This window comes from Schistocerca serialis, chromosome 10, assembly GCF_023864345.2.
Source record: "Schistocerca serialis cubense isolate TAMUIC-IGC-003099 chromosome 10, iqSchSeri2.2, whole genome shotgun sequence".
In the NCBI taxonomy this organism is placed as follows: domain Eukaryota; kingdom Metazoa; phylum Arthropoda; class Insecta; order Orthoptera; family Acrididae; genus Schistocerca; species Schistocerca serialis.
The window spans coordinates 35893714-35908372 of NC_064647.1; the positions used below are offsets into that span (position 1 = coordinate 35893714).

The 14659-nt window shown below is 49.3% G+C and overlaps 1 protein-coding gene across 1 annotated transcript in view; it reads left to right on the top strand.

Annotated features, from left to right (window-relative positions):
• The first annotated feature begins 1144 nt into the window (after positions 1-1144).
• Positions 1145-14659, top strand: part of LOC126425211 (uncharacterized) — a 337500-nt gene continuing 323985 nt past the window's right edge. The window contains exon 1 of the mRNA XM_050088166.1: positions 1145-1299. Coding sequence (XP_049944123.1) covers positions 1145-1299 — 155 coding nt within the window. The remainder of the gene's footprint in view (positions 1300-14659) is intronic.

Consider the following 14659-nt stretch of genomic DNA (forward strand, 5'->3'; position numbering starts at 1 on the left):
GTGGTGAAACCTAACGCCAGAAATTTGGTATTCCTAGTACACTGTTGACGTTGTGGATCTCGGGACATTGAATTCCCTAACTATTTCCGAAATCGAATGTTCCATGTTGTAAAAGGGTTCATGACTAAGGAATTTATTGCTAGCGCACTCGAGCAGATGTAACTTCGATGGATTGCTCACGCGCTGCCTGCGATAAGTAAGCTACAATAGAATTGCAGACCAGTGAGCAGTGTCGGCTGCAGTAGGAGCTGTATCGGCTGTAGTAGTAGTAGTAGTAGTAGTAGCTCCCAGTCGGTCAGTTGGGTCGGACGTGGAGAGCGATGGCCGCGCATGAACGATGTAGTATAAGGTAAAAGCAGCCGCGTGCCTATGTAATTTTTAACAACTGATTTTGTACTATTGTTATATCAAGTCCCATGTAAATGGTTTTAAAAAATCTTTTAATTATAATCTTTCTTATAAAGATAACTTCTGAGAATTATTCATCTGAATTTAAAGATTTTTACTAATTTTTCCTATCCATGGTCATCCCTATTATCGTAAAGAAAAATCAGTTATTTCTTTTTATACATAACAAATCTAGTGGGCAGCATTGCACTGGACTGTGCCAGAAAAATTTCTTATAGGAGCAGATATATACGCGTTATCCGGCGACATCATTGCGGTCAGAATTTTCAATTTATTCAGAATGATTTTTCAGGGCCATGACGTCCAAATCTACCAGTTTAGATTCACAGCCAGTTAATTATTGAAAGGTTATAAATGAGTCACAATTTTATTGAAAGGTTAGTCACGTTTTTATTGTGAGGTTACGGAAATAAACTGTTGGGAGGTTACGCTAAATGTGAATGTTATAATAATTATAATTTGTTGGGAGGTTACAATGTGTCTAGCTCCAACTACTACTCTGCGTTGAAAGTCTGTTACCTCCCGTCGTACGGCCATAACCACGATCCTACCGCCATGGATATGTGTGATATGTGCTTATCGTTATCCCACGACTTTGGGGACGGTTGCTTGTCGGACACCCCGTGAGAGTGCACGGCCCCGTCTCACCGGGTACAGGTAGGCCAGCCGGCCGGCCCCGCCGCGGGGTTCTTGCACTGTGTGCAGTGACGCAACAGGCGGTGTGTCCCGGCCCCGTATGTGGGTCAGCGGCTCGTGCGTACACAGCCACCAGCAGCGCCGCGAGCTGCCGTCTGGACTTTCTTTTTGTTTTTGCGCAGAAGAAAGTAGCCGCGCCAGCCGCTTTCTCAAGGACGGCAGCCGCCAGCACGCGAGGCCTGCGCGGCCGATTCGGTGAGTCCAGCCACCCTGTGACGTCACGATGCCGAGCGCTCGCGCCTCACAACCAGCAGCAGCTGCTCTGGCAAGCGTTTCTCCGTGAGTTTAATAAACACAACAGATATACATAGCAGAGACTTTAGTCATAAGTAATACATGCCCCTTCACTATTTCAAAGTCTGCCAACGCTGGTGTAGCTTTACGATTCCGCGACCGTCTCGAATGAAAAACAGCCCACATTTGCACTAAATTATGTTTATTTTAAACCTTGCCCTTGGTTGCTGCTATAATAGTATAGCCTTCTTCAGAAGTCCTAAAAATGATCAAAATAACAACTAGGCCAGTGACACAATCTCCACATAAACTTCAAAATTGCGTAAGTGATAACATGTTGTTCACATACTCATTGTGGTGAGCGCCACCTATGGTGCGCGGAGTGCAGCATATTTGACAACGGTGCGCCCAGTATAACAGATGTAGTGGCGGAGAACATACGGTGCCATATGTAATGTAATAATACGCAATTTTTTGTCACCTGTAACGACAGAGGATAGGAATGTTCAAATGTGTGTGAATTCATCGGTCTCTATACCTACACACTACTTAAACTAACTTATGCTAAGAACAACACACACAGCCATGCCCGAGGGAGGACTCGAACCTCCGGAAGCAGGGACTGCGAAATCCGTGACATGGCGCCTCAAACCGCGTGGTCTGTCCGCGCGGCTGACAGCGCATAGGAATGGTCGGTGTGGTACACGAGCCAATTGATGACAGGCAAAGAGAGATGCACGTGTAGCCACCCACTGATTTTTGTGATCTTGGCTTAGAGCATGCGGTACACATACAGACGACTTTTGAACTTTCTCGTTGCATGCAAATGTCGCACGATCACAGTTCATCACACTTGGCAGCTATCGAGTACAATGGCGTGGATCATTGTGGATTAATGCGTTTAATCGGTCTTCATCAACGCCCGAATGTCTTCATGAACGTGGAGAGTAACTAACGTCAAAACGATTCTCCTTAAAACAAAAAAAACAATGTCTAGTCGTGCTCTGCCCAATGGCATTATCCCCGAACTCGGTGCAAATGCTTCTGGTTGACTCGCTGCTGTCACCCCTCTATTGAAAAACGGAAGAATATGTTCCAATTTCTTTACTTGAGAGTCCATTTTCTAGCGGCGAAAGCTTCAGTCACTATCTTCAAATAATATTTAAATTCAAACAGAACGGTGAACTACAAATAAAAAATGATAATCGATAAAGAAACTCATAGCAACCGGATTACTAACGTGGAAAACAGAAACGCTACGAACTTTTGCACCAACCCAGTATATTCATAGACCAAGCCACGACTGCTTGTTTGCAGTGTACTCAAAAACTTGATACATCTACATCCATCTACATCTGCACTCTGCAAAACACCCTGAAGTGCGTGGTAGAGGATACGTCACATTGAATCAGTTTTAGGGCTTCTTACTGTTCCATTCGCATATGATGCTCGTGGGGAAGTCTTCCGATAGCTACGGGAGCGATACGTACGGCGTTGTGGTATATTCCTAGATTCATCACTTCTAACTTGTTGTTGAAACTTTGTAAGTAGGCTTTCTGGCGATAGTTTGTGTCTATCTTCAAGAATCTGCCACTTCTGTTTCTTCAGCATCTCTATGACACTCCGCCATGGGTATAACAAGTGTGCGACCATTTGTGGTCCCCTTCTGTATTCCGTCAATATCCCCTGTTAGTGCCTATTTGGTATGGCTCCCACAAACATGAGCAATGTGTTTTACAAGCAATCACTGTTCAACAGTGATTCCATTTCCCTAGCATTCTACGAGATGTTTCACGATTTGACGATTTTAAATTGGAATAACGTGTGATAAAAGCAAGATATAGCGACGGCGGCGCCGCGTATTAGCAGAGTGGAGTGTATCCAGGTCAGTAACCGTGTCGCAGTGGTGGAAGCAACATCGTGCGCTCGCGATGGAGCGTTATTTTCGCTACGGCGAATGTGCCGTGCGCCACCAACGTGCCTTTCGTAAGCATTTCAAGATTCATCCGCGATTAGAATTCCTGCTCGTGGAACAATACTGAATTGAGGCCAGGAAGGAATTCCAGTCCTTGACTGCCAGTGGGCATTCATTGCAATCAGTGGGAAAAGTAGAAAATTTGCGCCAGACTGGGATTCGAACCCGGGGTCTCCTGCTCTGACCACTGAGCCATCTGGACACAGCGGTCATGGCAACTGCACGTCTACGGGCTACCGTAGCACGCTTCCCATCAAATTCTCAGCTTATCCACACACTACAGTGCCTCTTGCCCATAATCGGCATTTCGCCGATTCCTGTAAGAGTTCGAGATTGGAGTGCATCTTCATTGAGTAGAGCACGTGGTATCCGTTTTTTTTTTTGGGGGGGGGGGGTGGGGTGCGAGGGCACGACATTCGGAGTGTGTCGATAAGTTTGGACCTGACGGGAGGCATGGTACGGTAGTCGATGCAGCTGCGACGACCGCTGTGCCCAGATGGCTCGGTGGTCAGAACATATGTCTGGTAAGCAGGAGACACGGGTTCGAATCTAGATCCCGCGCAAATTTTCAACTCTCCCCTTTAATTTCAACCAATTCCCACTTGCAGCCAAGGTCTGTAATTCCTTTGTGTCTTAATTCATAATAGCTGATGGATCAAAAGTGGTGTTCGCAAGAGTCAGTGCTTCGAATAAGTCAACCGGCCGTTGGCAAATCGTCCGAAATCCCGAGAACATACAACGCAGAATACGTGATCAAAAGTATCCGGACACCGGACTGAAAATGACTTACAAGTTCGTGGCGCACTCCATCGGTAATGCTGGAATTCAATATGGTTCAAAATGGCTCTGAGCACTATGGGACTTAACTTCTGAGGTCATCAGTCCCCTAAAGCTTAGAACTACTTAAACCTAACTAACCTAAGGACATCACACACATACATGCCCGAGGCAGGATTCGAACCTGCGGCCGTAGCAGCAGCGCGGTTCCAGACTAAGCGTCTAGAACCGTTCGGCCACTTCGCCCAGCAAGTCAATATGGTGTTGGCAGATCCTTAGCCTTGATGACAGCTTCCACCCTTGCAGGCATACGTTCAGTCAGGTGCTGGAAGGTTTCTTGGGCAATGGCAGCCCATTCTTCACCGAGTGCTGCACTGAGGAGAGGTATCGATGTCGGTCGGTGAGGCCTGGCACGAAGTCGGTGTCTCCAAAGCATCCCAAAGGTGCTCTATTGGGTTCTGGTCAGGACTCTGTGAGGGCCAGTCCTTTACTGGGATGTTATTGTCGTATAACCACTCCGCCACAGGCCGTGCATTATGAACAGGTGCTCCATCGTGTTGAAAGATGCAATCGCCATCCCCGAATTGCTCTTCGACATTCTAAAGCAAGAAGGTGCTTAAAACATTAATGTAGGCCTGTGCTGTGATAGTGCCACGCAAGACAACAGGTGGTGTGAGCCCCCTCCATGAAAAACACGACCACACCATAACACCACCGCCTCCGAATTTTACTGTTGATAGTACACGCGCTGGCAGATGACGTTGACTGGGCATTCGCCATACCCACACCCTGCCATCGGATCGCCACATTGTGTACCGTGATTCGTCACTCCACACAACGTTTTTTCATTGTTCAATCATCCAATGTTTACGCTTCTTACACCAAGCGAGGCGTCGTTTGGCATTTACCAGCGCGATGTGTGGCTTATGAGCAGCCGCTCGACCATGAACTCCAAGTTTTCTCAACCCCTGCCTAATTGTCAGAGTACTTGGAGTGCATTTTGATGCAGTTTGGAATTCCTGTGCGATGGCCTGGCTACATGTCTGCCTATTACACATTACGGCCCTCTTCAACTGCTGGCGGTCTCTGTCAGTCAACAGACGAGGTCGGCCTGTACGCTTTTGTGTTGTACGTGTTCCTTCACGTTTCCACTTCAGTATCACATGGGAAACAGTGGACCTCGGGATGTTTAGGAGTGTGGAAATCTCGCGTACAGACGTATAACACAAGTGACACTCAATCACCTGACCACGTTCGAAGTACCTGAGTTCCGGGGAACGCCCCATTCTGCTCTCTCACGATGTCTAATGACTATTGAGGTCGCTGATATGGAGTACCTGACAGTAGGTGGCAGCACAATGCACCTACTATGAAAAACGTATGTTTTGGGGGTGTCCGGATACTTTTGATCAAATGGTGTACGTATAGCAGTTTTCAGGCAATCTCTCGTCATTCGTTATGAACACGTGCCCAAACGCTGAGGATTTCCTCGGCGTCCACTCATCGCGTGATCCGGTGTGATCATCCAAACGCGCTTGTGTCGAATGGCCGCCTCATTCGCCTAATTTAGCCCTGCTACACTTTTACCTATGGAGTTGTTTGAAGGCGAGGGTGACCAGCGGAGAACCTTGCAACAGTTAAAGGATCGAATCTACGATGAAATTTCCAGAATTCCTCCAGCAATTGCGAAAGGTTTTTTCAAAAACTGGGTGAAATGCGTCGAGTATTGTGTAACAGCGAATGGTCGTCATTTTTGCGATGTAGTGTGTCATAAGTGAACTTGAATAAATGTTGTACCTTGTGTAAAATGTTGAGCTTTGTATCGAGATTGTTTTGTGCGTTAACCGAATCTGAAATCAACAAATCATTGTGAAACAGCCCGTACCAATTAACTGCTGTCTGCCACCTGTTTTACCTACGATTGGGCCTATGTGATTGTTCCTTTTCGTATCGCTACAAACTGCTTCATCCACATATTTATGTGGATTTACCGATTCCAGAGGTGACTCATTCATATTGCAGTCATATGGTACTACGTTTTTTACCATTTTCTGAAGTCCACTATTTTACATTTCTGATCATTTAAAGCAAGTTACCAATATTTCCACCGTTTAGAAATCTTATCAAGATCTGATCGAATACTTGTACAGCTTTTTTTTTTTTTTTTTCAGAAAGCCTCCTTCAGTACAAATAACTGCTTCATCTGCGAAGTGTCTGAGGCTGGTATTCATGTTGTCTAGAAGGTCATTGACATGGGGGATACTGTTGCATTTTCGAACACTGGTTATCAGACATCAGAACTTCTGTGCTGAGTGGTGGTTCGATTAGGCGTGCAATTCAGTTATCCGTTCTTTGGCCATCCGTGCGTAGCGCGTAAGCGATGGTCAAACCATAGCATGAGATCTCAAGAAGCTGCGTAAAACGTTCGTGCCCAATGGCTGCAACCATAAATCGATCCAGACAGCCATGGCAACAAACAAAAGGAAGCGAGATACGCAAGAAGTCGACAAACTGCAGCCAGCAGCGCGCTTACTTTAATTGCAAATATGTCACTGGCGGGATTGGTAAACTCCTTCTCCAGATTCGAGCCCAGCCTGTCTTCTGCAGCAGCCGCAAGATCCAGGATGTGCCAAGCTCCACCGAGGACAAGACAGGTGCTTTACACTTTGCAGTTGTATTCAGTGTGGAAAGTCAGTGTGGAGAGGTATACATCGGTGAGACAGGTAGGCCCGATAGCGACCCGTGTACTGGAACACGAGCGCTATATTCGTCTGCGTCAGCACAGCAAGTCTGCAATGGCCAAACACAGGCAAGACAGCGGCGAGGAAATCAAATTTGACGAAACCCGCGTACTGGCCGAGCAGTCGGCTTTGACGAAACGCAAGATCGGAGAAGCCGCTCAACACCCGAACGACACGAACAGACAGGACGGACACGGGCTAGCCACATGCTCGCGGCCAGCCCTCAAGAGCGCAGCAATGTGCGTCGAGCAGCAGGGAAACAGCAGCCCACGCCTCATTGGTCAGTGAGCACCGATCACAGCAAGCAATGCAAGAAGCAATAGGCAACAGCAGATCCCCACTCCCTCCACCGAGGCAGTCTGATATGATAAAGTTCCTCCTACTGCCGTCTCAAGTGACCCATCGTAACAACGAACTTTTAATTTACGACGTAACGGCTACTGGCAATTAAAAAAATATGTCATTCCATACAGCTAAAGCACATCAGTAGAAACAGAAGAAGGCCGCTGTACCCGTTGCCGAAACTTTTGTTTCTCCAGTATAGTTTTTTTATACACACAGTAAAAGAAGTTTTGCATCACCCCGGTTCCCAGAACTCCTGAAGACAGACGTTGACTGTGAGTATTGTATCACAGACACAGTCCCTTTGACTGTTCAGAGAAGTCACTAAACCCACCCAAAGATGTAAACAACCACGCACTAGCAGCGCCTATTAGAGGGAGGAAGTCCGACAGCCGATCAGTCCCAGTCATTCCACGAGGTACACGGCTCGTGTTGTCTGTAGTTCAACCATGCCTAGACGGTCAATACCGCGGTTCGATCGCGTCCGCGTTGTTACCTTGTGCCAGGAAGGGCTCTCAACAAGTGACCAGGCGTCTCGGAGTGAACCAAAGTGATGTTCTTCGCACATGGAGGCGATACAGAGAGACAGGAACTGTCGATGACATGCCTCGCTCAGGCCGCCCAACGTCTACTACTGCAGTGGATGACCGCTACCCACGGATTATGGCTCAGAGGAACCATGACAGCAACGCCACCATGCTGAATGATGCTTTTCGTGCAGCCACAGGACGTCGTGTTAAGACTCAAATAGGCTGCATGATGCGCAACTTCACTCCCGACGTCCGTGGCGAGATCCATCTTTCCAACCACGACACCATGCAGCGCGATACAGATGGGCCCAACAACATGCCGAATGGACTGCTCAGGATTGGCATCGCGTTCTCCTCACCGATGAGTGTCGCATATGCCTTCAACCAGACAACCGTCGGAGACGTGTTTGGAGGCAACCCGATCTGGCTGAACTTCTTAGACACACTGTGCAGTGAGCGCAGCAACGTGGAGGTGCTGTTCTGGGGTGGCATTGTGTGGGGCCGACGTACGCCACTGGTGGTCATGGAAGGCACCGTAGCGGCTGTACGATACGTGAATGCCGTCCTCCATATCGGCAGCATATTGGCTTGTTGCAAATGGCTATGAGCACTATGAGATTTAACAGCTGAGGTCATCAGTCCCCTAGACTTAGAACTACTTAAACCTAACTAACCTAAGGACACCACACACATCCATGCCCGAGGCAGGATTCGAACCTGCGACCGTAGCAGTCGCGCGGTTCCGGACTGAAGTGCCTAGAACCGCACGGCCACACCGGCCGGCGGCAGCATATTGGCAGGGCATTCGTCTTCATGGACGACAATTCGCGCCCCCGTCGTTCACATCTTGTGAATGACTTCCTTCAGGATAACATCGCTCGACTAGAGTGGCTAGCACATTCTCCTGACACGAACCCTATCGGACATGCCTGAGGTAGACAGAAAAGGGCTGTTTATGGACCACGTCACCCATCAACCGCTCTGAGGGATCTACGCTGAATCCCCGTTGAGGAGTGGGACAATCTGGACCAACAGTGCTGTGATGAACTTGTGGATAGTGTGCCACGATGAATACAGGCATGCATCAATGCAAGAGGACGTGCTACTGGGTATTAGAGGTACTGGTGTGTACAGCAATCTGGACCACCACCTCTGAAGGTCCCGCTGTGTGGTAGTACAACATGCAATGTGTGTTTTCATTAGCACTAAAAAGGGTGGAAATGGTGTTTATGTTGATCTCTATTCCAATTCTCTGTGCGGGTTCCGGAACTCTCGGAACCGAGGTGATACAAAACCTTTTTTGATGTGTGTATTATGACGCGCTATGACACTCAGAAAACGTTTATGTCAACTTACTACTTTTAGTTTCCGGAAATGCTTCGCAGTTGGTAGCGAACTGCCTGGTTCACTGTTGGTGAGAAACCAGTGTGCCAATTTCCCGTAGCAGCAGTGAGAGCGCGTCCAGTAACTGCGTCTCGGTGTAACGCGATTAACTGCCGGCAGACTGTAAGTGCTGAGCGTGCGGAATGCTGGCCATGTGTCAGTCCGTGCGCGCTCACGAGGCCAGCAGGTCGCCGGTGAGAGGCCGGCAGACTCCCTCCTCCCAGGCATTAAGCTGCCTCACACCCCGTTACTCAAAACACCGCGTCCAGACTAGCAGAAAATTTCTCAGATACCGACTGTGGCACACGGAACTACACTACTGGCCATTAAAATTGCTACACCACGAAGATGACGTGCTACAGACGCTAAATTTAACCGACAGGAAGAAGATGCTGTGATATGCAAATGATTAGCTTTTCAGAGCATTCACACAAGGTTGGCGCCGGTGGCGACACCTACAACCTGCTGACATGAGGAACGTTTCCAACAGATTTCTCATACACAAACAGCAGTTGACCGCCATTGCCTGGTGACACGTTGTTGTGATGCCTCGTGTAAGGAGGAGAAATGCGTACCATCACGTTTCCGACTTTGATAAAGGTGGATTGTAGCCTATCGCGATTGTGGTTTATCGTATCGAGACACTGCAGCTCGCGTTGGTCGAGATCCAATGACTGTTAGCAGAATATGGAATCGGTTGGTTCAGGGGGGTAATACGGAACGCCGTGCTGGATCCCAACGGCCTCGTATCACTAGCAGTCGAGATGACAGGCATCTTATCCGCATGGCTGTAATGGATAGTGCAGCCACGTCTCGATCCCTGAGTCAACAGATGGGGACGTTTGCAAGGCAACAACCATCTCCACGAACAGTTCGACGACATTTGCAGCAGCATGGACTATCAGCTCGGAGTCGGAGACCATGGCTGCGATTACCCTTGACGCTGCATGACAGACAGGAGCGCCTGCGATGGTGTACTCAACGACGGACCTGAGTGCACGAATGGCAAAACGTCGTTTTTTCGGATGAATCCAGGTTCTGTCTACAACATCATGATGGTCGCATCCGTGTTTGGCGACATCGCGTTGAACGCACATTGGAAGTGTGTATTCGTCATCGCCATACTGGCGTATCACCCGGCATGGTGGTATGGGGTGCCATTGGTTACAGGTCTCGGTCACCTCTTGTTAGCATTGACTTCGCTTTGGACAGTGGACGTTACATTTAAGATATGTTACGGCCCGTGGCTCTACCCTTCATTCGATCCCTGCGAAACCCTACATTTCAGTACGACAATGCACGACCGCATGGTGCAGGTCCTGTACGGACCTTTCTGGATACAGAAAATGTTCGACTGCTGCTCTGGCCAGCACATTCTCCAGATCTCTCACCAGTTGAAAACGTCTGGTCAATGGTGGCCGAGCAACTGGCTCGTCACAATACGCCAGTCACTACTCTTGATGAACTGTGGTATCGTGTTGAAGCTGCATGGGCAGATGTACCTGTACACTCCATCGCAGCTCTGTTCGACTCATTGCCCAGGCGTAACAAGGCCGTTATTACGGCCAGAGGTGTTTGTTCTGGGTACTGATTTCTCAGGATCTATGCATCCAAATTGCGTGAAAATGTAATCACATGTCAGTTCTAGTATAATATATTAATCCAATGAATACCCGTTTATCATCTGTACTTCCTCTTGATGTAGCAATCTTAATGGCCAGTAGTGTATATAAGAGTAATGCTCGTGGGTTTTTTTTTGTGGTTTTAGGGCGCACAACTTCAATGGTCATTAGCGCCCTGACTACTCTAATAATGCACCGCGAGGCACAAGTTGACCACAACAACTAAAAGGGAAAACACGATAAAAGACAGACTGACAGGCATAGGATTAAAAAACAGCATCATCAAATGTCCTTAGCGAGGTTTGTCAAATTGATAAAACGAAGAACACGAGCAGCTGCTCGTGGGTCATCGGCTAAAATAGCTTCTAAAGTACAAGGCAGGTTAAGATCGAGACGCAGTGTGTTGAAATCTGTACAGGAAATTAAAATGTGGTGGACCGTCAGCAATTGCCCACATGGGCAGAACGGCGCCGGCGCAGCCGTCAGCAGATGGCGATGGCTGAACCGGCAGTGTCCGATGCGTAACCGGGCCAAAACGACCTCCTCCCGCCGAGAAGGGCGTGAGGAGGACGTCCAAGCCACGGGAAGAGGTTTTAAGGCCCGAAGCTTGTTGTCGGTAAGTGCAGCCCAATCGGCATGCCACAGCGATACGATGCGCCGACAAATGACCCTGCTAAAATCGGACGAAGGGACACAACAAGAAGCTGTCCGAGGCTGGAGGACCGCAGCCTTGGCCGCGGCATCTGCAGCTTCGTTCCCAGGGATACCGACATGGCCATGAACCCACATAAAGCTAACCGGAGAACCGACGTCCACCAGCTGCTGAAGAGAGCGTAGGATCCGGTGCACGAAAGGGTGAACCGGATACGGATCACTGAGGCTCTGGATGGCGCTCAGGGAATCGGAGCAGATGACATAAGCAGAATGTCGGTGGCGGCAGATGTAAAGAACAGCCTGGTAGAGGGCAAAGAGCTCAGCTGTGAAGACCGAACAATGGCCATGGAGCCGGTATTTGAAACTTTGTGCCCCGACAATAAAGGAACACCCGACCCCGTCATTGGTCTTAGAGCCATCTGTATAAATGAAGGTCATATTGATGAACTTTGAACGAGGTTCAACAAAAGGGGAGTGGTAGACTGAACTGGGGGTAACCTCTTTTGGGAGCGAGCTGAGGTCAATGTGAACGCGGACCTGAGCCTGGAGCCAAGGTGGCGTGTGGCTCTCGCCCACTCGAAAGGTTGCAGGGAGTGAAAAATTAAGGTGGTGAAGGAGGCGACGAAAGCGAACTCCAGGGGGTAGCAGGGCAGAGACATACAACCCGTATTGACGGTCGAGAGAGTCGTCAAAAAAGGAGCGATAAGACGGGTGGTCGGGCATTGACAGTAGCCGGCAGGCATACCGACAAAGCAGTATATCGCGCCGGTAGGTGAGTGGCAATTCGCCAGCGTCAGCGTGAAGACTCTCTACGGGACTAGTATAAAATGCTCCAATCGCAAGTCGTAAACCCCGATGTTGTATGGAGTTGAGGCGGCGTAAGATGGATGGCCGTGCAGAGGAGTATACGAAGCTCCCATAATCCAGCTTGGAGCGGACGATCGACCGATATAGACGAAGCAGGACGGTTCGATCTGCTCCCCACGACATACCACTGAGAACACGGAGGACATTTAAAGAACGGGTACAACGGGCAGCCAAATATGACACATGTGGAGACCAGCTAAGTTTCCTGTCAAATGTAAGACCTAAAAATTTTGTTGTCTCCACGATTGGGAGAGCAACGGGACCGAGTCGTAAGGACGGTGGGAGAAACTCTTTATAGCGCCAGAAGTTAATACAGACCGTCTTCTCGGCAGAAAAACGGAAGCCATTGGCGACACTCCAGGAGTAAAGACAGTCAAGAGAACGCTGAAGACAGCGCTCCAGGACACGTGTACACTGCGCGCTGCAATAGATGGTAAAATCGTCCACGAAGAGGGAGCCTGATACATCAGCTGGGAGGCAATCCATTATTGGATTGATCGCGATGGCGAAGAGAGCGACGCTCAAAACTGAGCCCTGTGGCACCCCATTCTCCTGGCGAAAGGTGTCTGACAGGACAGAACCCACACGTACCCTGAACCGTCGATCCATTAAAAAAGAACGAATAAAAAGAGGGAGGCGACCGCGAAGGCCCCATGTATGCATGGTGCGGAGAATGCCCGCCCTCCAACAGGTGTCGTAAGCCTTCTCCAAATCAAAGAACACAGCCGCAGTCGGGCGCTTCCGCAAGAAGTTATTCATAATGAAGGTCGACAAGGTAACCAGATGGTCAACAGCAGAGCGGCGTCTACGAAATCCACATTGTACATTGGTAAGTAGGCGTCGAGACTCGAGCAGCCAAACCAATCGAGAGTTAACCATTCACTCCATCACTTTACAGACACAACTGGTAAGCGAGATGGGTCGATAACTGGAAGGCAAGTGCTTGTCCTTGCCCGGCTTAGGAATCGGGACAACAATAGACTCGCGCCAGCATGCGGGGACATGTCCCTCAATCCAGATGCGATTGTAAGTACGAAGAAGAAAACCTTCACCCGCAGGAGAAGGGTTCTTCAGCATCTGAATATGAATAGAATCAGGCCCTGGAGCGGAGGACCGTGATCGGCCAAGTGCGTTTTCGAGTTCCCGCATGGTGAATGGGGCATTATAACTTTCACGATTCGAGGAGCGGAAGTTAGGTGGCCTAGCCTCCTCTGCCTGTTTGCGGGGGAGGAAGGCAGGGTGGTAATGAGCGGAGCTCGAAACCTCGGCGAAAAAGCGGCCGAAGGCATTGGAGACATCCGCAGGGGCCACAAGGACGTCATTCGCGACCGTCAAGCCAGGAACTGGTGAGTGGACCTTAGTGCCAGATAGCCGGCGCAGGCCACCCCAGACAACAGAAGGAGGAGTAAAACTGTTGAAGGTGCTTGTGAAAGCAGCCCAGCTGGCTTTCTTGCTTTCTTTAATAATACGACGACACTGAGCACGTAATCGTTTATAATTGATACAATTCGCCACTGTAGGGTGGCATTTAAAGGTGCGTAAAGCACGTCGACGAGCACGTAAAGCGTCTCTACATGCTGCAGTCCACCAGGGGACCGGTACGCGACGTGGAGAAGAAGTAGGGTGAGGGATGGAATATTCAGCAGCAGCGAGAATGACTTCCGTGAGGTGTGCGACCTGACGATCGCAGCTCGTGAAGGTTTGATCCTGAAAGGTCGCCCTGGAAGAGAAGAGCCCCCAGTCTGCCTTGGAGATCGTCCAACTAGAGGAGCATGGAGAGGGGGTATGCTGCAGGAGATGGATAACACACGGGAAGTGGTCGCTCGAATATGTATCAGAAAGTACATACCACTCAAATCGGCGTGCAAGTTGGGGAGTACATATAGAGAGGTCTAAATGGGAATAGGTGTGAGATGTGTCCGAAAGAAAAGTAGGGGCGCCAGTATTGAGGCAGACAAGGTTGAGCTGGTGAAAAAGGTCTGCTAACAGGGAGCCCCTCGGGCAGGATGCTGGAGAGCCCCAAAGGGGATGGTGGGCATTGAAGTCTCCAGTTAACAAAAATGGTGCAGGTAGCTGAGCAATAAGTTGCATCATGTCTGCCCTGGTAACGGCAGATGACGATGGAGTGTAAACGGTACAAATGGAAAATGTAAAAGTGGGGAGAGTAATGCGGATGGCAACTGCCTGCAGGCCGGTGTGCAACGGGATGGGATCATAGTAAATATCATCCCGGACCAGCAACATAACCCCTCCATGAGCCGGGATTCCTACCACAGGGGGTAGGTCAAAACGCACAGAGGTGTAGTGTGCCAAGGCAATTTGATCGCTTGGGCGTAGCTTCGTTTCCTGGAGGGCTACGACGAGCGGACGGTGCAAGCGGAGCAGCAACTCCAAGTCCTCTCGATTGGAGCGAATGCTGCGAATATTCCA